We start from the raw sequence: 22,536 nt of genomic DNA on the forward strand, positions 1-22,536 counted from the left end.
TGCCACACAAAAGGTTGCTGCATAAGATAAAGATGCATGGCATTAAGGGTAAAGTAGTAGCATGGATAGAGGATTGGTTAATTAATAGAAAGCAAAGAGTTGGGATAAATGGGTGTTTCTCTGGTTGGCAATCAGTAGCTAGTGGTGTCCCTCAGGGATCCGTGTTGGGCCCACAATTGTTCACAATTTACATTGATGATTTGGAGTTGGGGACCAAGGGCAATGTGTCCAAGTTTGCAGATGACACTAAGATGAGTGGTAAAGCGAAAAGTGCAGAGGATACTGGAAGTCTGCAGAGGGATTTGGATAGGTTAAGTGAATGGGCTCGGGTCTGGCAGATGGAATACAATGTTGACAAATGTGAGGTTATCCATTTTGGTAGGAATAACAGCAAACGGGATTATTATTTAAACGATAAAATATTAAAGCATGCCGCTGTTCAGAGAGACTTGGGTGTGCTAGTGCATGAGTCACAGAAGGTTGGTTTACAAGTGCAACAGGTGATTAAGAAGGCAAATGGAATTTTGTCCTTCATTGCTAGAGGGATGGAGTTTAAGACTAGGGAGGTTATGTTGCAATTGTATAAGGTGTTAGTGCGGCCACACCTGGAGTATTGTGTTCAGTTTTGGTCTCCTTACTTGAGAAAGGACGTACTGGCGCTGGAGGGTGTGCAGAGGAGATTCACTAGGTTAATCCCAGAGCTGAAGGGGTTGGATTATGAGGAGAGGTTGAGTAGACTGGGACTGTACTCGTTGGAATTTAGAAGGATGAGGGGGGATCTTATAGAAACATTTAAAATTATGAAGGGAATAGATAGGATAGATGCGGGCAGGTTGTTTCCACTGGCGGGTGACAGCAGAACTAGGGGGCATAGCCTCAAAATAAGGGGAAGTAGATTTAGAACTGAGTTTAGGAGGAACTTCTTCACCCAAAGGGTTGTGAATCTATGGAATTCCTTGCCCAGTGAAGCAGTTGAGGCTCCTTCATTACATGTTTTTAAGGTAAAGATAGATAGTTTTTTGAAGAATAAAGGGATTAAGGGTTATGGTGTTCGGGCCGGAAAGTGGAGCTGAGTCCACAAAAGATCAGCCATGATCTCATTGAATGGCGGAGCAGGCTCGAGGGGCCAGATGGCCTACTCCTGCTCCTATTTCTTATGTTCTTATGTTCTTATGATACATTCCCACGTCAGGATGGCATACGGCTTGGAGGGGAACTTCCAAGTGGTGGAAGGTTAAGGAAGTTTGGGCGAGTTGCTGCAACTCTCTATGTTACACACGGCTGCTACAGTGAGTCGGTGGTGGAGGGAGTGAATGTTTAAGCTGATTGATGGGGTGGTGATCATCTGGGCTGCTTTGTCCTGGATGGTGTCGAGCTTCCAGAGTGTTGTTGAAGCTGCACTTATCCAGGCAAGTGGAGACCCATTGCATCACACTCCTGACTTGCAGATGGACAGGTTTTGAGGAGTCAGGTGATCGAGTTACTGGCCACAGGATTCTTAGCCTTTGACCTGCTCTTGTAGCCACAGTATCGATGTGGCTAGTCCAGTTCAGTTTCTGGTCGATGGTAACCCTACAGGGGAATCAGCGATGGTAATGCCATTGAGCAGGAGACAAGGAGAGATGGTTAAATCATCTCTTGTTCGAAATGGTCATTGCCTGGCACTTGTGCAGGGTAAATGTTACTTGGCATTATCAGCCGAAACCTGAACATTGCCTAAGTTTTGCTGCATATGGACATGGACTGCTTCCATATCCGAGGAGATGGAAATCATGCTGAACATTTTCCATATCCGAGGAGATGGAAATCATGCTGAACATTTTCCATTTCCGAGGAGATGGAAATCATGCTGAACATTTTCCATTTCCGAGGAGATGGAAATCATGCTGAACATTTTCCATTTCCGAGGAGATGGAAATCATGCTGAACATTTTCCATATCCGAGGAGATGGAAATCATGCTGAACATTTGTGCTGTCATTAGCGCACATTCCCACTTCTGACCTTGCGATGGCAGGAAGGCCATTGATGAAGCAGCTGAAGATGGTTGGGCCCCGAGGACACGGGCCTGAGGAACTCCTGCACTGATGTCCTGGGACTCAGTTGATTGACCTCCACTAACAACAACCATTTTTCTTTGTGCCAAGTATGACTCCAGCCAGTGGAGATTACCCAGTTTAGCGAGGCCGCCTTGATTCCATACTCAATCAAACGCTGCCTCAATATCAATGGCAGTCACTTTTACTTCAGGGTTGTATTTTCTTGCAAATATACCTCCTTTAAAGAAAATCATTTTGTTTTTAATACAGTTTGTGCCATGCTGACTGGGTTGGTTCAACCACCATTTTGCACATTTATCTCAACTTGGATACGGTTGTGGAAAGGCCGAGATATTTAGGGGGAGGAAGATGGAAGAAGCCAGATTTCCTGGTCTCTATTTAGCCAAGTGATGGAACAGAGAGGAACAAGCATCATCTTGCTAGAGGAGGGAAGAGAAGTGGGAGGAACAGCTTGAAAGACTGAGTTACTCGCTATACGGGCAGAAACAAACTTATTTCCGCTTTTACATTTTGCAGCCCCATCAGTGCAAATGTCACCAACACCCGTGTCTGCACGTGTTAAACAGTCCAGTCGGTACATACCCGTGCCGTGTCTGCACGTGTTAAACAGTCCGGTCGGTACATACCCGTGCCGTGTCTGCACGTGTTAAACAGTCCGGTCGGTACATACCCGTGCCGTGTCTGCACGTGTTAAACAGTCCAGTCGGTACATACCCGTGCCGTGTCTGCACGTGTTAAACAGTCCAGTCGGTACATACCCGTGCCGTGTCTGCACGTGTTAAACAGTCCAGTCGGTACATACCCGTGCCGTGTCTGCACGTGTTAAACAGTCCAGTCGGTACACACCCGTGCTGTGTCTGCACGTGTTAAACAGTCCAGTCGGTACACACCCGTGTCTGCACGTGTTAAACAGTCCGGTCGGTACACACCCGTGCTGCGTCTGCACGTGTTAAACAGTCCGGTCGGTACACACCCGTGTCTGCACGTGTTAAACAGTCCAGTCGGTACACACCCGTGTCTGCACGTGTTAAACAGTCCAGTCGGTACATACCCGTGCCGTGTCTGCACGTGTTAAACAGTCCAGTCGGTACATACCCGTGCCGTGTCTGCACGTGTTAAACAGTCCAGTCGGTACACACCCGTGTCTGCACGTGTTAAACAGTCCGGTCGGTACACACCCATGTCTGCACGTGTTAAACAGTCCGGTCGGTACACACCCGTGCTGCGTCTGCACGTGTTAAACAGTCCTGTCAATGCACACCCGTGCCACGTCTGCACGTGTTAAACAGTCCAGTCGGTACACACCCGTGTCTGCACGTGTTAAACAGTCCAGTCGGTACATACCCGTGCTGCGTCTGCACGTGTTAAACAGTCCGGTTGGTACACTCCCGTGTCTGCACGTGTTAACAGTCCGGTCTGTACATACCCGTGCTGTGTCTGCACGTGTTAAACAGTCCGGTCGGTACATACCCGTGCTGCGTCTGCACGTGTTAAACAGTCCGGTCGGTACATACCCATGCTGTGTCTGCACGTGTTAAACAGTCCGGTCGGTACATACCCATGCTGTGTCTGCACGTGTTAAACAGTCCGGTCGGTACATACCCATGCTGTGTCTGCACGTGTTAAACAGTCCGGTCGGTACATACCCGTGCCGTGTCTGCACGTGTTAAACAGTCCGGTCGGTACATACCCATGCCATGTCTGCACGTGTTAAACAGTATGGCCGGTGCTGGGATCAACTATGTAACACTAGGCCATGTTCAAGCTGAAAGTCCTGCGGCCTTTAGCCAGTTACATGACTGTGTTTTGCTCCATTCCTGTCAGGCATATCGGCATTCACATAGGGAAAATCACGGGATTAAAATGTCAAAATCTGACCTACCGCAAACTACTGGGAAGAGTTTATCAATAATTAATCCCATTTGCGAGAGGAGAGAGATAACTTACATAAGCACTAACAAACATTACTAATTTATAACACTTGGAAAGAGGTTCCGTAGACTCCAAACATTATTCAGTAACTGGCTCATTGCCATACAAATGCACAATGCAAATGTCAAACACACATCACACTGCTGGCACTCAGGAAATGGATTAAATGGAGCATCACTTTTCCATTTTAATTGCTGGAATGTCTATAAATAAAAACTCAAAAATATTGGCCAGTGTGGTCACCACATACCCATGACCCCGGAGGGGGGAATTGGTCCCCGAGATCAAACACAACATAAACAGGCCATTTGCCCCATCCACTGCCGGGAAAGCTGTAATCATAACCCAAGGAAAGAGACGCAGATTGTAATTGGTGACCGAGTCAAGAACCAGACTGCATTTTAAATTTAAGAGATTTGCAGAGAGGGGTGAAAAAGCTTTTACACAGTTACATACGTGATGGAATTCCTTAGTCCCAATTTTGGGCTGTCCACTCACAACGAACGCACCCCAGAGGACGCACACCATAACTGCAGCTTTAGGTGACCTGAGCTCCAAGCTCTCCACAGCAGGAAGGTTTAGTCACACCTGCCAGAACAAGATTGGAGCTCAGCCCATTCTAAATAAGCAGCAGCACAATGATGATTTAGAATCAAACTAAAAAATAAAATCAGAATTATGATCACAGTTCCCAAAATGATCTCCTACTCAAGGTTTGGAGGAAAATGTAACTGGTTTCATTAATAAATTTTCAGATGACACAAAGGTTGGTGGAATAGCGGGTAGTGATGGGAACTGCCGGAGGATACAGATTGGTTGGAGACTTGGGCTGAGAGATGGCAGATGGAGATTAACCCGGACAAATGGGAGATAATGCATTTTGGAATGTCTAATACAGATGGGATGGGAAATATACAGTAAATGGCAGACCCTTCAGAGTATTGATAGGCAGAGGGGTCCGGGTGTACAGTTACACAGGTCACTGAAAGTGGCAACGCAGGTGTAGAAGGTAGTCAAGAAGGCATGCTTGCCTTCATCGGCTGTGGCATTGAGTTTAAAAATTGGCAAGTCATGTTGCAGCTTTATAGAACCTTGGTTAAGATGCACTTGGAATATAGTGTTCAATTCTGGTTGCCACACTGCCAGAAGGATGTGGAGGCTTTAGAGAGGGCACAGAAAAGATTCACCAGGATGTTGCCCGGTATGGAGGGCATTAGCTATGAGGAGAGGTTGGATGAACTCGGTTTGTTCTCACTGGAATGACGGAGGCTGAGGGGCGACCTGATTGAAGTCGACAAGATTATGAGTGTTATGGACAGAGTGGATAGTCAGAAGCTTTTTCCCAGATGGCAGTGTCAATTTCTAGGGGACATAGGTTTAAGGGGCGAGGGGCAAGGTTTAAAGGAGATGTACGAGGGAAGTTTATTTTTTTACAGAGGGTGTTGGGAGCCTGGAACTTGCTGCTGGTGGAAGCAGGGACGATAGTGACTTTTAAGGAGCATCTTGACAAGTACATGAATAGGTTGGGAAGAGGGGGATATGGTCCATGGGAGGGTAGAGGGTTTTAGTTCAGACAGGCAGCATGGTCAGCGAAGGCTCGGAGGGCTGCAATTTTCTTTGTTCTAGTTGAATATGGAAATCAGCCACTTGAAAGAGACACCAGAGGGCGCCTGGTGCTAATGAAACCAAACCTAACGCAGGAATCAAGCTCTTATGAAGGGAATTAAATAAGCCAACGTTCCTTTAGTCTAAATGCCGAGAAATCACATAACTGCTTGACTAACGAATGTAAAATTAATTTAACAAGTGCAGTACTTTGAATAATAGAGGGGGAGTGTGAGAGTTACTATGAACTGCAATCTCAGCAAAGCATTCTGGTTGTGCTATAACTAGTGACTTGAGTTTTTAGCTGAAGACAAATCTAGTTTCTTGATATTTTCTCTACTTTAAGCTGGAGATTCTGCAGCATATTCGAGTTGATAACTCAGTGCCGGGTGAGTTCATTGCTATTGAAAATCTGTAAAGGGGTTTGAGTGAAGGGCATGTTTTTAGACTGGATGATGGAAGCACAAATTTACTAAACGGTGTTTTCCTCAACACTGCACCAAGCACAATGCATTTATTTCCTGTAACACAAATAGGTTTGACAGTAGAAGCTGAGACAGAAACAAAATCTTTGAATATGCTTCACACCACGAGTTCAAACATTTTGGGTACTTTGTGATTTAATTGGAGAAATAATTCCTCCATTGGCTCCTTACCGCTGTAGAGGGTTGTTAAAGTCGTCGAGAGCGTGGGCAGCAGCGAAGGAGCGGAGGTGTTTTTTGGGGGGGGGGGGGGGGGGGGGGGGGGGGGGAGGAGGAGAGGAGACCAGGGTTTGGGAGGCCGAGGGTGAAGGAGTTTTCATTCTCCCATGTGCCCCATGGTGTACTCCCGACAACACACTCTGGCCAATGGACAACACGCTCTGGCCAATGGACAACACGCTCTGGCCAATGGACAACACGCTCTGGCCGACTCGGGGTACTCAGCGATTATGGTTTCCGACCACGCGGCGCATTGGCTGGATTTGTGGGTGGCTCAGGCCGGGGGGGGGGGGGGGGGGGGAGAACGGGGGGGACAACAGCTGCAGTGGAGGCGAGACGTGGAGTTGCTGGCGGAGTAGCTGGCAGATGAGGTGGTGAGAGAACGGGCGAGGGCCGCCATTCAGGCCTATGTGGAGCTGAATGACACGGGAGAGGTCACAGCCGCCTTGCTGTGGGAGGCACTCAAGCCTGTAGTCAGGCAGAGTTCATACCAATTTGGGCGCATAGGGATAAGGGGATGCTTTAGCACACTGGGCTAAATCGCTGGCTTTTAAAGCAGACCAAGGCAGGCCACCAGCACGGTTCAATTCCCGTACCGGCCTCCCCGAACAGGCGCCGGAATGTGGTAACTAGGGGCTTTTCACAGTAACTTCATTGAAGCCTACTTGTGACAATAAGCGATTTTCATTAATTTCATTTTTCAAAAAAACGGAGTGGGACGAGAGGGCAAGGCTGGATGAGATTTTGATGGTGGACAGGCAATATTCAGAGGCAGGGTTGAAGGAGAGGCAAAGGTTCCAGGTGGCATTTGGGCTAGTTTCTACGGGGAAGTCAGTGGAGCAGCTGTGGAAGGCCAGAGGGACACTGTATGGGGAGAAGGCGAGCTGGATGTTGGCCCATCAGTTGAGGGAGCAGGAGGCAGCGAGGGAGATCGCTGGAGTCAGGGATGGTAAGGATAAGGTGGTGATGGGCCCGAAGGGGGTGAAAAAGTGGAGGAGAGGCTGGTTCAGGGCCTGGGGGCCACAATTAGGCTGAGGGAGGTGACGGATGGTTTGGGGGCGATGCAGACAGGAAGGCCAGTGGGTTCCCGATGGAGTTTTACTGCTGGTGACGGCCTATAATGAAGAGAACTCTTCCCCACATTGTTACAGACTTCCACCTCCAATTTTGAAGAGGGTTAAAGGCCTTGAGTAATGTGGGTTGCACCGCCCACGGCATGGTAGCAGTGATTAGCACTGTTGCTTCACCGCGCCAGGGACCCGGGTTCGATTCCCAGCTTGGGTCACTGTGCGGAGTCTGCATGTTCTCCCAGTGTCGGCGTGGGTTTCCTCCGGGTGCTCCGGTTTCCTCCCACAAGTCCCGAAAGACGTGCTGTTAGGTGAATTGGACATTCTGAATTCTCCCTGTGTACCCGAACAGGTGCCGGAATGTGGCGACTAGGGGATTTTCACAGTAACTTCACTGCAGTGTTAATGTAAGCCTACTTGTGACACTAATAAAGATTATTACTATGATTATATCAGTATTGAATGTGGATGCCAAGTTATTGGCGAAAGTGTTGGCATCGCAAATTGAGGACTGTGCCAGGAGTGAAAGATGAGGCTCAGACGGGTTGTGAAAGGGAGGCAGTTGTGGAGATGGATGTGGAGAACGCGTTTGATCAGGTGGAGTGGGGGCATTTGTTGGAGGTTCTGGGGGCGGTTCGGGCAGGGGTTTGTGGACTGGGTCCGGCTGCTATGATGCCGGTCGTGAGCATGTAGACGAACCGAGTGAGTTTGGGGTACTTTGGATTACACTGGGGAATGAAGCAAGGGTGCCCGCTCTTCGCATTGACGATAGAGCCATTGGCAATGGCGTTTAGGGAGTCAAGGGACTGGAAAAGGATTGAATGGGGGGGGTCCACTACAGTGTTTCTTTATATGCTGGAGGGGGGCCTTGGTGTCGGTGCCGATCTGTAATAACCGTAGGCTTGGCCGGCGGGGCTGGATGCAAGGTTTAGGGGGTGGCAGCAGGCAGGGATTGAGCACTTTGGTAACTTGTTCATATGGGGGCAAATTTTCAGGGCTAGAGGATGTGTACGAGTTGTCCGGGGGGGTTGGAGGGGGATGGCTTTAGGTACCTGCAGGTTTGTGACTTTGTAAGGAGAAAGGTACAGTCCTTTCCTGGGCTGCCGCCCCGGGGGTTGCAGGAAAGGTGCTGCCGAAAGATGATGGGGAAGGTGTTGGATGTCTATAAGGAGGTGATGGATTGGGAGGGAGCCCTGGCAGGGGATATTAAACGGGAGGCGGAGCTGGGAGGGGAGATGCGGGGCGAGACGTGGGCTGAAGCATTGCAGAGTGTAAACGCGTTATCATGTGCAAGTTAAGCCTCATCCAGTTAAAACTGGTGCATAGGCCAACATGACGGTGGTGAGGATGCGTTAGGTTGTTTGCAGGGTTAGAGGATACTGTGCGCGGGGAGCCCGCCAATCACATCCACATGTTGTCGGTGTGTCCATGACTGAGGGGGTTCTCAGACGTGATGTCCGAGGTGTCGAGTGTAGAGGAGGTGCCGGGTCCAGAGGTGGCGACATTTGGGGTGTTGGAAGATCTGGGAGTCCAGGGGGTGAGACACCCCGATGTTTGGACCGAGGAGATGGATTTTGCTGGGGTGGAGACTTGGAGCCGGCGAAAGCTGGGGTGTGGGTGAGGGAGCTGGCGGAACTCCCGAGGCTGGATAAGGACAAGTTCATCCTGAGGGGGTCGTCAGAGGGTTAACCAGGAGGGGGAAGCCATTTATCAATTTCTTCAAAGAGGATTGAGCGGTCAGGTTGATGTTGGGGTGATGCGGGGGGGGGGGGGGGGGGGGGGGGGGGGGAAAGAGAGAAATGATGTCGCGAGGGGAAGAGATGTAATGCGTTGGGGGTGGGCAATGTCGCGGGTAGGCGATTAATCTACATGTCGATTGGTTTAACCAGGTCGGTCAAGGCAACCTTGAGGAGGATTTTATAGAATGTATCCGCGATAGTTTCCTAGAACAGTATGTAATGGAACCTACGAGGGAACAAGCGGTCCTAGATCTGGTCCTGTGTAATGAGACAGGATTGATTCATGATCTCATAGTTAGGGATCCTCTCGGAAGGAGCAATCATAATATGCTGGAATTTAAAATACAGATGGAGGGTGAGAAGGTAAAATCAAATACTAGTGTTTTGTGTTTAAACAAAGGAGATTACAAGGGGATGAGAGAAGAACTAGCTAAGGTAGACCGGGAGCAAAGACTTTATGGTGAAACAGTTGAGGAACAGTGGAGAACCTTCCAAGTGATTTTTCACAGTGTTCAGCAAAGTTTTATGCCAACAAAAAAGGAAGGACGGTAGAAAGAGGGAAAATCGACCATGGATATCTAAGGAAATAAGGGAGAGTATCAAATAGAAGGACAAAGCATACAAAGTGGCAAAGATTGGTGGGAGACTGGAGGACTGGGAAATCTTTAGTGTACAACAGAAAGCTACTAAAAAAACTATAAAGAGTAAGATAGAGTATGAGAGTAAACTCAGAATATAAAAACAGACAGTAAACGTTTCTCCAAATATATAAAACAAAAAAGAGTGGCTAAGGTAAATATTGGTCCTTTAGAGGATGAGAAGGGAGTTTTAATAATGGGAAATGAGGAAATAGCCGAGGAACTGAACAGGTTTTTTGGGTCGGTCTTCACAGTTGAAGACACAAATAACATGCCAGCGACTGATAGAAATGAGGCTATGACAGGTGAGGACCTTGAGATGATTGTTATCACTAAGGAAGTAGCGATGGGCAAGCTAATGGGGCTAAAGGTAGACAGGTCTCCTGGCCCTGATGGAATGCATCCTTGAGTGCTAAAAGAGATGGCTAGGGAAATTACAAATGCACTAGTGATAATTTACCAAAATTCACTAGACTATGGGGTGGTCCCGGCGGATTGGAAATTAGCAAACGCGACACCACTGTTTAAAAAAGGCAGAAAGCGGGTAATTATAGGCCAGTGAGCTTAACTTCAGTAGTAGGGAAGATGCTGGAATCTATCATCAAGGAAGAAATAGCGAGGCATCTGGATGGAAATTGTCCCATTGGGCAGACGCAGCATGGGTTCATAAAGGGCAGGTCATGCCTGATTAATTTAGTGGAATATTTTAGAGGACATTACCAGTGCAGTAGATAACGGGGAGCCAATGGATGTGGTATATCTGGATTTTCAGAAAGCTTTTGACAAGGTACCACACAAAAGATTGCTGCATAAGATAAAGATGCATGGCATTAAGGGTAAAGTAGTAGCATGGATAGAGGATTGGTTAATTAATAGAAAGCAAAGAGTGGGGATTAATGGGTGTTTCTCTGGTTGGCAATCAGTAGCTAGTGGTGTCCCTCAGGGATCAGTGTTGGGCCCACAATTGTTCACAATTTACATAGGTGATTTGGAGTTGGGGACCAAGGGCAATGTGTCCAAGTTTGCAGACGACACCAAGATGAGTGGTAAAGCAAAAAGTGCAGAGGTTAACGGAAGTCTGCAGAGGGATTTGGATAGGTTAAGTGAATGGGCTCGGGTCTGGCAGATGGAATACAATGTTGACAAATGTGAGGTTATCCATTTTGGTGGGAATAACAGCAAACGGGATTATTATTTAAATGATAAAATAATAAAAAATGCCGCTGTGCAGAGAGACCTGGGTGTGCTAGTGCATGAGTCGCAAAAAGTTGGTTTACAGGTGCAACCGGTGATTAAGAAGGCAGATGGAGTTTTGTCCTTCATTGCTAGAGGGATGGAGTTTAAGACTAGGGAGGGAGTTTAAGACTAGGGAGGTTATGCTGCAATTGTATAACGTGTTAGTGAGGCCACACCTGGAGTAGTGTCTTCAGTTTTGGTCTCCTTACCTGAGAAAGGACGTACTGGTGCTGGAGGGTGTGCAGAGGAGATTCACTAGGTTAATCCCAGAGTTGAAGGGGTTGGATTACGAAGAGAGGTTGAGTAGACTTGGGCTGTACTCGTTGGAATTTAGAAGGATGCGATGGGGAAATGTTATAGAAACATATAAAATTATGAAGGGAATAGATAGGATAGATGCGGGCAGGTTGTTTCCACCGGCAGGTGAAAGCAGAACTAGGGGACATAGTCCTAAATCTACTTCCCCTTATTTTGAGGCTGAGTTTAGGAGGAACTTCTTCACCCAAAGGGTTGTGAATCTATGGAATTCCTTGCCTAGTGAAGCAGTTGAGGCTCCTTCATTAAATGTTTTTAAGATAAAGATAGATAGTTTTTTGAAGAATAAAGGGATTAAGGGTTATGGTGTTCGGGCCGGAAAGTGGAGCTGAGTCTACAAAAGATCAGCCATGATCTCATTGAATGGCGGAGCAGGCTCGAGGGGCCAGATGGCCGACTCCTACTCCTAGTTCTTACGTTCTTATGTTCAGGAGTCTGGTAACAGTGGGGAAGCGGTTTTTGGAATCGTAAAGATGTCTCGGATAAAATACTTTAAAAAAAGATTGAGGGGCATGGACAGGGTGGAGAGGGAGCAGCTGTTCCCCTTAGTTGAAGGGAGAGTTACAAGGGGACAGAAGTTCAAGGTCAGGGGTGGGAGGTTGGGGCTATTTGAAGGCAAAAGCTTTTTACCCAGAGGGTGGTGAGGGTCTGGAACGCGCTGCCTGGGAGGGTGGTAGAGGTGGGTTGCCTCACATCCTTTAAAAAGTACCTGGATGAGCACTTGATCCATCATAACATTCAAGGCAAATGGGATTAGGTAGGCAGGTTAGGTGTTTTTCATGCATCGGTGCAGACTTGATGGGCCAAAAGGCCTCTTCTGCACTGTAGTATTCTTTGATTTGTCCCCTCAAAAGCTGTATTTCCTTGACTTTTATTAGATTTCAAAATCTCCCTTCATCTGATCCCTCCCTAACTCTTCAGTTTAAACCCTTATCCGCAGCCCTGGTTCGACAATTCCCTGGGACACTGGTCTCTGTTCTCAGCATGGTTTAAGTGGAGTCCAGTTTGAAGGGGAAAACTCCCTCTCTCCCAGAGTACACATGTCAATGCCCTTCGTATCAAAACCTTCTGTAGCAGTCATTTTAACCATTCGATTCCTTTCAGATTGAGGCTAAACTAGCCTTATAGTGCGGGATTGAATTGTGTGCACACCAGACCCAGCAGCATTTTCAGGCTCTCGTCTGAAGGATATTCGTTAACCAGTGGAGTTTTTCAAGCAAACCAGCAGCTTTTATGGTCTTTACTGGGGTCAGTCTGAAACTGTAATTCAATTCACAATTTGCAATGGTCTGACCTGAACACACAAATTGTTGGGAGAGATTGTTCAATATCAGATTCTCAACACTACTGAATCCACCAAATTCCCAACGTACTGACGTAGTGAGGCATCATCTGTCCTCGAAGTTCCCTGTACTCAAAACCAATCCCCCATCAGCCACTCACATGCACCTTAGTTTTGGGATAAATCAGGTCATAACAAACCAGGCGTTAAAATCTGCTTCAAACATATATATCCATTGTGTTACCTTTTGAGCAGTGCATGGAGGAGTTCAGAAACAACTGCACCTTCTCCATGTCAGGAGGCATACAGCAAGGTTTAATCATCATACCCAGGAGCTCAGTAATTCATTCCAATTTCACCAAGAGGTAGTATAGAAATTTTACATATTTTGATGGCGACCAGAGGGAAAGATAATTAGTTTATGACTTGGTTAAATGCTGGAAAAACAGCAGCCATGGCTACAAAACCAGGATCTGCCACTCCCACTGACTTTGCGATCCATAATTCTGGGTGTTCTCATGAAAATTCCTAATTTTCCAATGACTCATGTCTTCATGTTTGAATGAACTGTCCTGGGGCTGGGTCTGCATCATGTCCAAATGTCCAGTCCCTCGGTACAGTCCCAGCCTGCAGGATAATGAATCTTCTCCCCAATCCAAGTAATTCTACAAAGTCGTTGTCATGCATACAGCAACCAACACTTTGCATCTAAAATGTGAGAAACTTCACACTCCAAATCCTTTTACTGGAGGAGACTTTATCAACAGAAGGGATGGGGATCGCAACTTATCTTAATTTCGGCAAGTAAACCGGCTCCTTTTGTAACTCAGATTACGCAACATGGATGGACTTTTATACAAAACCAGATATCCAGATTAACACTTCCAAACTAGCTCAGTTTTTCCAGCACCGCTTTGCCTCTAGCTCTCCAGCGTAATCGACACCATCCAGGACAAAGCAGCCCCGCTTGATGGCTACCCCTTCCACAAACCCTCCACCACCGAAGCATAGTGGTTAGCACTGTGGCTTCACAGCTCCAGGGTCCCAGTTTCGATTTCTCGCCTGTGCGCAGTCTGCACGTTCTCCCCGTGTGAGCATGGGTTTCCTCCGGGTGCTCCAGTTACCTCCCACAGTCCAAAGACGTGGTGGATTGGCCATGATAACTTTGCCCTTGGTGCCCAAAATGGTGAGGAGGGGTTATTGGGTTAGGGGGATGGGGTGGAAGTGAGGGCTTAAGTGGGTCGATACAGACTCGATGGGCTGAATGGCCTCCTTCTGCACTGTATGTTCTATATTCACCGACGAACAGTGTCAGCCGTGTGTACCATCTACAAGATGCACTGCAGTAACTCAAGCTCCTCAGACAACACCTTCCAAATTGGATTGGATTGGATTTATTTATTGTCACGTGTACCGAGGTACAGTGAAAAGTATTTTTCTGCAAGCAGCTCAACAGATCATTAAGTACATGGGAATAAAAGAAAATACATAATCGGGCAACACAAGATATACAATGTAACTACATAAGCAATGGCATCGGATGAAGCATACAGGGTGTAGTGTTAATGAGGTCAGTCAATAAGAGGGTCATTTAGGAGTCTGGTGACAGTGGGGAAGAAACTGTTTTTGAGTCTGTTCGTGCGTGTTCTCAGACTTCTGTATCTCCTGCCCGATGGAAGAAGTTGGATCAGTGAGTAAGCCGGGAGGGAGGGATCTTTTTATTCTGCTGCCCACTTTCCCCAGTCAGCGGGAGGTGTAGATGGAGTCAATGGATGGGAGGAAGGTTTGCGTGATGGACTGGGCAGTATTCACGTTTCTTGTGGTCCTGGGCCGAGCAGTTGCCATACCAGGCTGTGATGCAGCCCAATAGGATGCTCTCTATAGTGCATCTGTAAAAGTTGGGTGAGGGTTAATGTGGACATGCCAAATTTCCTTAGTTTCCAGAGGGAGTATAGGCGCTGTTGAGCTTTCTTGGTGCTAACCACGACCAGTACCATCTAGGACAAGCGCAGCAGATACCTGGGAACCCCACCACCTGGAGGTTCCCCTCCAAGTCACTCCCCACCCTGACTTGGGAAATATATCGGCCGTTCCTACACTGTCACTGGGGCAACATCCTGGAACTCCCCCCTAACAGCACAGTGGGTGTACCTGTATCTCAAGGACTGCAGCCGTTCAACAAGGCGGCTCACCACCATCTTCTGAAGGGCAATAAATGCTGGTCTAGCCAACGCCGCCTCCATCCCTATGTTCCCCACACTGCTACAGTACTTTGGAAGAAAGTGGTGTGAGTAAGCAAACGGTCAATGTACTGGCAAGCCTTATTCAGTCGCATGTATTTGACGCTGCTTACTAGAGAAGAAGTTTCAGATTTTGAAAGAGAAGAGGTTGGGGGCGGGAGAAATTGTTTAACGGGTTTGAGACCCTAGAGTCAGTTATTAATTTATAGCCGACTCCAAATGAGGAGACAGAGCTCATGCACTCGACCTGTGACAGTACATTAAAAACACGCCACAAGCTCATGAGGCTGTCAGCATTCTGGAGTGGCATCTCTTAGGAGTATACAGTGCTGAGTAAAACAAGCATTTTGTCACTATTGCCCTTCACGATGACCTACATGTGGAAGGTTGGATTTTGTGTTCTCACAAAGATGAAGACGGCAGAAAGGAACCGGCTGAACTCTGCACCTGATCTGCGCATTTCCCTCACCTCCTGTGATCCTGATTGGAGCGAGATAGTGAGGACCAAGAAGGCTTGCCTGACATATTAAAGGAAAGCAAATGTGGCATGGATCGGGAAGTTCGGCCGCTGTGGGTTACGAAGAGCGGCCAGCTAGCAAACGTTTGAAAAACACTGATTTAACTGACATTGCCAGAAAGGCAGTACTTCGGATGAAGTCTGCTTGTTCGATCAACTGGCACATTCTTCTGTATGTTTCAATAAATACTCCCATAAAATAACCCCAGTAAAGCATACATACTCTGTCAAGATCTGGGTGCACCAGTGCCACATAGTCATTGCAGGCGATAACATTTCCGAGTGCAGAAAGTCGCTCCTCAATTCTCTGGATGGCTACGGAGTCTGGAAGACAATTGCGGATATGCTGCAACTCCTGATCTGTTGTGTTATTAGGGACCAATAAACCATGTCGGTTACCTGCAGAAGACAAGTGTACTGAGTAAACCAAGACTGAATAATGGACCACATCCTCTGAACAGGTTCAAACAACAATGATTTCTCGTGGTGTGGTCAACAGTGCAGCAGTCAGGGTTAGCATTACTGCAGAAAAAGGCATTAGATTGGGATACATATGAATTAGGAGGAGTAGGCCACTCAGCCCCTTGCCCCTGCTACGTCAATCAATATCATGGTTGATCGGATTGTAACCTCAACCCCACATTTCTGCCTGCCCCCTCACCCTTCTTGTTAATCCAGAGTCTATCTAGCTCGGCTTTAAAAATATTCATAGATTCTGATTCCACTGCCTTTTGAGGAAGGGCAGACACACGACCCTGAAAAATATTTATCCTCGCCTGTCTTAAATGAGTGACTCTTATTTTTAAACAGTGACCCTTAGTTCCAGCTTCTCTGACGAGGAAACATCCTCTCCATATCCACCCTGTGAAGACCTGTCAGGATCTCAGGAAGATGAGGATCAGGCCAGTCAGCCAGGTCTACCATTCAACTAGATCAAGATTGATCAGACACTTCAATGCCTTTTACACTCATTGTGCCCACAGCCCTTTACATTATTGTTAATCAGAACTCTCTGCTTTAAACATACTCAATGGCCGAGTTTCCACAGCCCTCCGAGGTGGAGATTTCCAAAGATTCACAACCCTCTCTGCAAATGAATTTCTCCTCCCCTTGGTCCCAGTGGCAACCCCCTTATCTTGAAACTGTGCCCCCTGGTTCCAGAGTCCCCAATTAGGGAAAACATTTTACCAGGTTAGGATACGGGACCTGACCAATTGTTGTCAGGATAGCGAATGAGAAACCCCAATAGAAATGTTTCTATTTGGAAAACTGAGGAAAGGATACTTCACCCCAGTAGTGCCAACAAACTTGAATTTAAACACAGAATTAACCTCAAAGAAATAGCTTTACAATTATCTGTTCAAAAGTTCTTAAACAAAAGTGAAAACTTTAACTTATGCCCCACACCTTCACTATAAATATCCCAGCCAAGCAACCCAACAGTTCAAATGCCACTTCATATATTTTATTCTAAACATTATCAAATTCTCACATACAAAAGGAAAACTATTTAATACAGACAGTGTCGTTTTTATTTTAACCAAGTAACAGTAATGACCCCAAATCCCCTTCCCTCGGACAGCCCAATTATCCTCCCTCCCTCACCCCACCAAACTGCGGGCCACAAACACTTCCTTAAAGAAAGTGATGAACAGCATCCACCTGGAATAGAACCTTTCCTTCGACCCTCTCAGGATATATTTAACCTTTTCCAATCTCAGGAATTCTGCCAGGTCTCCCAACAATGCCAAGGCGTTGGGTGGCACCGCGGACCTCCATCCAAGCAGGACCTGCCTCCGGACCACCAAGGAGGCAAAGGCTGAGACATCAGCTCTCCTACCCTCAAGAAGCTCTGGGGAGTCGGACACCCCAGAGATCGCCACCAGCAGCTCCAGCTTAGGGCACGACCACAACAATGTGCGATGATTCGCTGTTCCCTTGAACACCACTCACACTTGCCCTCCACCGCAAGGAAAAAACTGACTCGTGCGGGTCTTAGTTAAATGCACTCTGCACTACTTCAAACTGCATCTCGCTCAACCTGGCACAGGAGGAGGTAAAGTTCACCCTGTGCAAAAACTCACTTCACCCCCTCCTTATCTGTGTAGAGATTTTTGGAGAGATCCTTTTAAGAGCAGGTTGGTACACTTGTGTCTTGTCAGATCATTCTGCCCAACCCAACAGATTTGGCAAAACTGCAAACAGACCTGGCTCCTCCTATTAACTGCATCAATAGTATCTCACTAAGATGTCTCATTACCTGTTTAGCTAGGACTAAACAATCGCTCAAATTATCTAAATCAGAGAACCATCCAAAATATAAACTATTCTATTAGCCCTTTATCTACAACCAGGTTAAGTTGTTGGAATGAAGGACTACCTCACTCTTAAGCCACCTTAATTAGAGCATTAGCAGACACACAGTGTGGGTACCGTAACCTAGATTCTCTAATAATATTACTGCAACAAATATATATCTTAACCCAGGCTTTTAATAATATATTATTTTTTTAAGGTAAGGGGCAGGAGGTTTAGAGGGGATGTGAAGGAAAAAACTTTTTTTGTACCCAGAGGGTGGTGACAGTCTGGAACTCGCTGACTGAAAAGGGGGGTGGAGGCAGAGACCCTCAGAACATTTCAGAAGTATTTAGATGTGCCCCTGCGATCCCAGGGCAGACACAGCGATGGGCCAAGTGCTGGGAAATGGGGTTAGAATGGTTAGATGGTTGTTTTTGACCGCCGCAAACATGATGGGCTGAAGGGCCTTTTCTGGGCTGGATGATTCGATAAAGAACAATTTCTGACTTCCATCACCACCTGCATCTATCCTGCCTATCCCTTTAAGTATTTTGTAGGTTTTAACGCGTTCACCCCTCATTCTTCAAAACTTTATACAGGCCCAGTTTCCCCAACCATTTTCATAGGGCAGTCCGATCAGCCTCAGAACATCTAGTGAATCTTCGCTGCACTCCCTCTATGACAATATCTTTCCTTCAGAGGACCAAAAATGCAGACAGTACTCCAGGTGCGGTCTCACCAAGCTTCTCTACTATTGAAGACCTCGCTACTTCTGTACTCAAAGCCTCTTGATATAGGCTAACATTCCATTTGTTTGCTGCACCTACATGTCAGCATTCAGTGACTTATGGACAAGGACACCCAGATCCCTCTGTACATCTACAATTTCCAATTTCTTACCATTTAGGAAATGCTCTGCACATCTGTCCTTCTCCCAAAGTGGATTTCCTCACATTTTTCCCACATTATATTCCATCTACCATGTTCCTGCTGACTAACTAACTCCATCCAAATCCCCTTCAAGCCATTTTGAATCTTCCTCACAACACATTCCCACTAAGCTTTGTATCTCTGCGTACCGGAAATATTGCATTTTGTTCCCACATCCAAACCATTGATATATATTGTGAACAGCTGGGAGCAGAGTACGGAGCCTTGCAGTAGCCACAGCGAGAATACCCCGTTTATTCTTACTCTGTTCTCTGCCTCTTCAATCCTGAATCAATGCCAATATATTGTCACCCATCCCATGTGCTTATATTTTGCTAACCTCCTGTGGGCAACGTTATCAAAATCTTTCTGAAAATCCAAATATTTATACTACCTCCATCGATTCTCCTTTGTCAATTATGTTAGTAATAGCCTCAAACAATTCCAACAAGTTCTCTAAACAGGATTTCCCATTCATAAATCCATGCCGACTATTCCCAGTCAGATCAGGAGTGTCCATTTATCACATCCTGTATAATAGATATGAGCATTTCCCCCACTAGAGATACAGCTAACATGTCTGCAGTCCCAGTTTACCACATACCCCAGGGATCTTAGTCTGGGCTGCATGCGAATCCTAAGTCCAAAGACAATAAATGCTGGCCCAGGCATATCCTATCTAAGAATGTAAAAACAAACTCCTCCACACCCAGGCTGATGACACTCGGCTCTACTTCTCTATCTGTCCCCTGATTACTCCAGTGTTATCAAACTGATGTTTGAACATCCAGCCTTTGATGAACCGTAATTCACTTCAGCTAAACACTGGTCGATTGCCATCAGCCGCGCACAGACCATAGGCTTCACCTCTGTTCCTAATAATCGACTCCATTTGAAGCAGACACTTTGTTAGCTCAGTCAGTGAATTTCCACAGATATATGGCGGCTGCTGTAGAATCACTTACTTTTATCTCTATAGCAACATCACCATTAGCAATTCCGGATGCTGAAGCCGATTCTTCTTCCCTGATTGAAGTTAAATGTCAGTGTTGGCTACAAGTTTGCAGGTGGCTTTGGGGCCCTTACAGGCTCGCTCAGTCAGGATATCAGTTATTGGCGCTACAGGTGGAGATGGATTGTTGGCTAAAAGGAGCTAACTTCTTTCATTTTCTCTTGGTAACTCCATTTGTTAGTGGAGATCATGACAGCATTTCTGACATGGATCACATTTTGGTTGCCATTGGGTACCTGCCTCCTATGTGCCGATGTTATTAGAGCACCTTCATTGAAATTATAGCAACAACTTGTATTGATTGAATATCACTCACCTCTTTCATCAGTGAATTCCTCACCTATGTCCGCAGCATTACCCCTCCCCTCTCCACCCTCTGCTTTCAAACTTCAGCTCATTTCCTAAATCTACTGCCCAATCGACCCTCAGCCTGCTCATCTGCTGAACATTAGCACGTTCATGTAGGTGCCTTCTCCGGTTATTGGTACTTCATCCTAAGCAACACCTGACAGTTTCCTGTATTCCCTATGGAGTCCCTTCCTTAATGACAAATGGGCATGAAGGTTTAGATAGGAGATCAGATTACAAAGACATACTGCTGTAGCTAGAAGCCCAGAATACTCCACAGGCTACTGGACCCGCTTGTCTGCGGCGGTCTCTGGAAAGCAGCATGAAAATGAGTTTTTGCAAGGACAGTGCAGTCACCCTACCATCAAGGCTATTCTGAAGATGTATCGACAGCAGATATTCTGGTGAGAATGAAGCCAAGCAGGTTAATCTTAGCTCCATCTTTGTAGGCTTATCTTTCAGTGGAAACCTCTTACCCATGCACATTCTGTGCTCTTGCTTCTTCCCAAGCAATGTTTAAATGGTGTTGAACATCAAGGGGTGCTGACTGGAATAGTAGGAATACAATTGGCGTTAAGCTACAGTAAGTTCCTTTAGACCAGCAGAATCTGAAGTGACGCTTCACAGGTTCAGAAAGGATTCTCCCTGGGCCAAGATACGATACCTGGGTTCCTCCTCCTCAATATAATATTATATTAATATAATATTCAGGTTTCTAGCCAGCCTTCAGAAATGAGCAAAAGTGAATTGAACGATAGATTTTTGTTGGCCGAGAGTATTAAACGATATGGAATCAAGGCGGGTAAATGGAGTTAAGATACAGATAAGCATGATCTATTTCAGTGGCAGAACAAGCCGGAGAGGGTGACTGATCCTCCTCCTGTTGCTATATGAAATAATTTTCAATTTGAACACCATAACAGTACTGAAGCTTTAGAGATCAGAACACAGCCTATACTTTTCATTTATTTTCTTTAATTTTTTCATTAATTGCAGAAAATGAAATGACAGTAGACCATATTTAGCAACAATTACAGATACTACAGAACCACGGAATTTGCCCCAATTTCATTTACTCAATTCAGGGGATGTGGGCATCGCTGGCTGGGTCACATTTATCATCATCTCGAGTGGATTCTCGGCCATTTCAGAGGGCAGTTAAGAGTCAACCACATTGCTGGGTCTGGAGTCACGTGTAGGCCAGACCAGATAATGAAAGGGGAGGTGAGGAATATCAGATCAAGCATGATCCTATTGAATGGCCAAGCAGGCTCGAAGGGCCGAATGGCTTACTCATGTTCCTATTTCCCATGGTCTTACTTCCACCCCTAAAGGACATTAGTGAACCAGATGGGTTTTTACAACAATCGGCAAAAATTTCATGGTCATCATTAGACTTTTAATTCCAGATTTATATTGAATGAATCTGCCATGGTGGGATTTGAACCTGGTCACCAGGGTATGACATTGGATCTCTGCATTACGAGTCCAGTGACACTACTGAGCCACTGTCTCCCCTCCTTGGGAAGAAGGTTGGATGATTGCAAAAAGTCAGTAGCTCTTCTTATAACAAGTCATATAGAACGAGTGGAACATTCACAATGAGGCGGAAGCAGAGCACAGCCCTTAACTCACAAGAGTTTGGTGAGGAAGCCCCCCCCCCCCCCCCCCCCCCCTGCAGACTGTTCTAGATGTGCGAGAGGCAACTACTGCAGACCAGCTGATGAAACTGAAACACAGAAAATAGGAGGCCGTTTGGCCCTTCGAGACTGCTCTGCTAGATCAGTGAGTTACAATATTAATGATTCCTGTTGCCTGCTCAAAGGAGCGCAAAAACAGAAAATTCAAACCCTCACCATGGACATGCAGTTAGTACGGACAAGGTGCCAACCTTTATAAAAAGTGACATATCGAAAAAAGAAAGCACGGACCTCGGTTCTGATCACAGCTTGGAGAATTTGCATTCAGTTTCTCAACTCAACACACCTTCCCAGTCAGCCTCTGAGCCTTGTAAACAAGAATTGATAAAATATTCATGGCTGTCACTTCTATCAGCTGCTGTGTATAGTGCTGCAGTCAGCAGGAATACATTATACAGCAGCAAGCCAGGCTGGGAGCAGAGCTATAGCTGAAAACAATCCTGGAATTGCCAGAGATGGGAACACAAACGCAATGTCAGACCTTGGAAGGGAATAGAGTCAACAGTGAAAAATCATCAGCATCTTAAAAACAAAGACTAAAGAAAATTGAATATATATTTTAAAAGGAAAAAGTCTGCAGGGTATGGAGAAAGATCAGGACATGGCACTAATCCCCTCAAATTATCAATTTAAATTCCCTCACTAACACTCTCAGAAAACAAATGCTATTCTTCACTCACTAGCAGTTTGCAATTTTATCAGGCAGACTACAGTCTGAGGTTACTCATCTATTATTTAAGATAAAACACAACAGCAGCAGCAGCCGAGCAGCTGCTTCACGCAGGATAAAACCCAGGAGGAGACGGTGACCTCAATTCCACAGCCTGCCTGACAGGATTAAGTGGATCCAATTTCAGGCCTTTTTTTGAAAGGGTTATTGGAACCTGCAATTTTTCACCCGTGACTCACCAAATACA

General features: G+C 46.3%; 1 protein-coding gene across 1 annotated transcript in view; it reads right to left on the bottom strand.

Moving 5' to 3' along the window:
* The window catches only part of LOC119969773 (eukaryotic translation initiation factor 6), a 108,166-nt gene that overhangs the window by 31,167 nt on the left and 54,463 nt on the right, over nt 1-22,536 (bottom strand). The window contains exon 4 of the mRNA XM_038803847.1: nt 15,555-15,730. Coding sequence (XP_038659775.1) covers nt 15,555-15,730 — 176 coding nt within the window. The remainder of the gene's footprint in view (nt 1-15,554; nt 15,731-22,536) is intronic.

Source organism: Scyliorhinus canicula, chromosome 7 (assembly GCF_902713615.1).
Source record: "Scyliorhinus canicula chromosome 7, sScyCan1.1, whole genome shotgun sequence".
In the NCBI taxonomy this organism is placed as follows: Eukaryota; Metazoa; Chordata; class Chondrichthyes; order Carcharhiniformes; family Scyliorhinidae; genus Scyliorhinus; species Scyliorhinus canicula.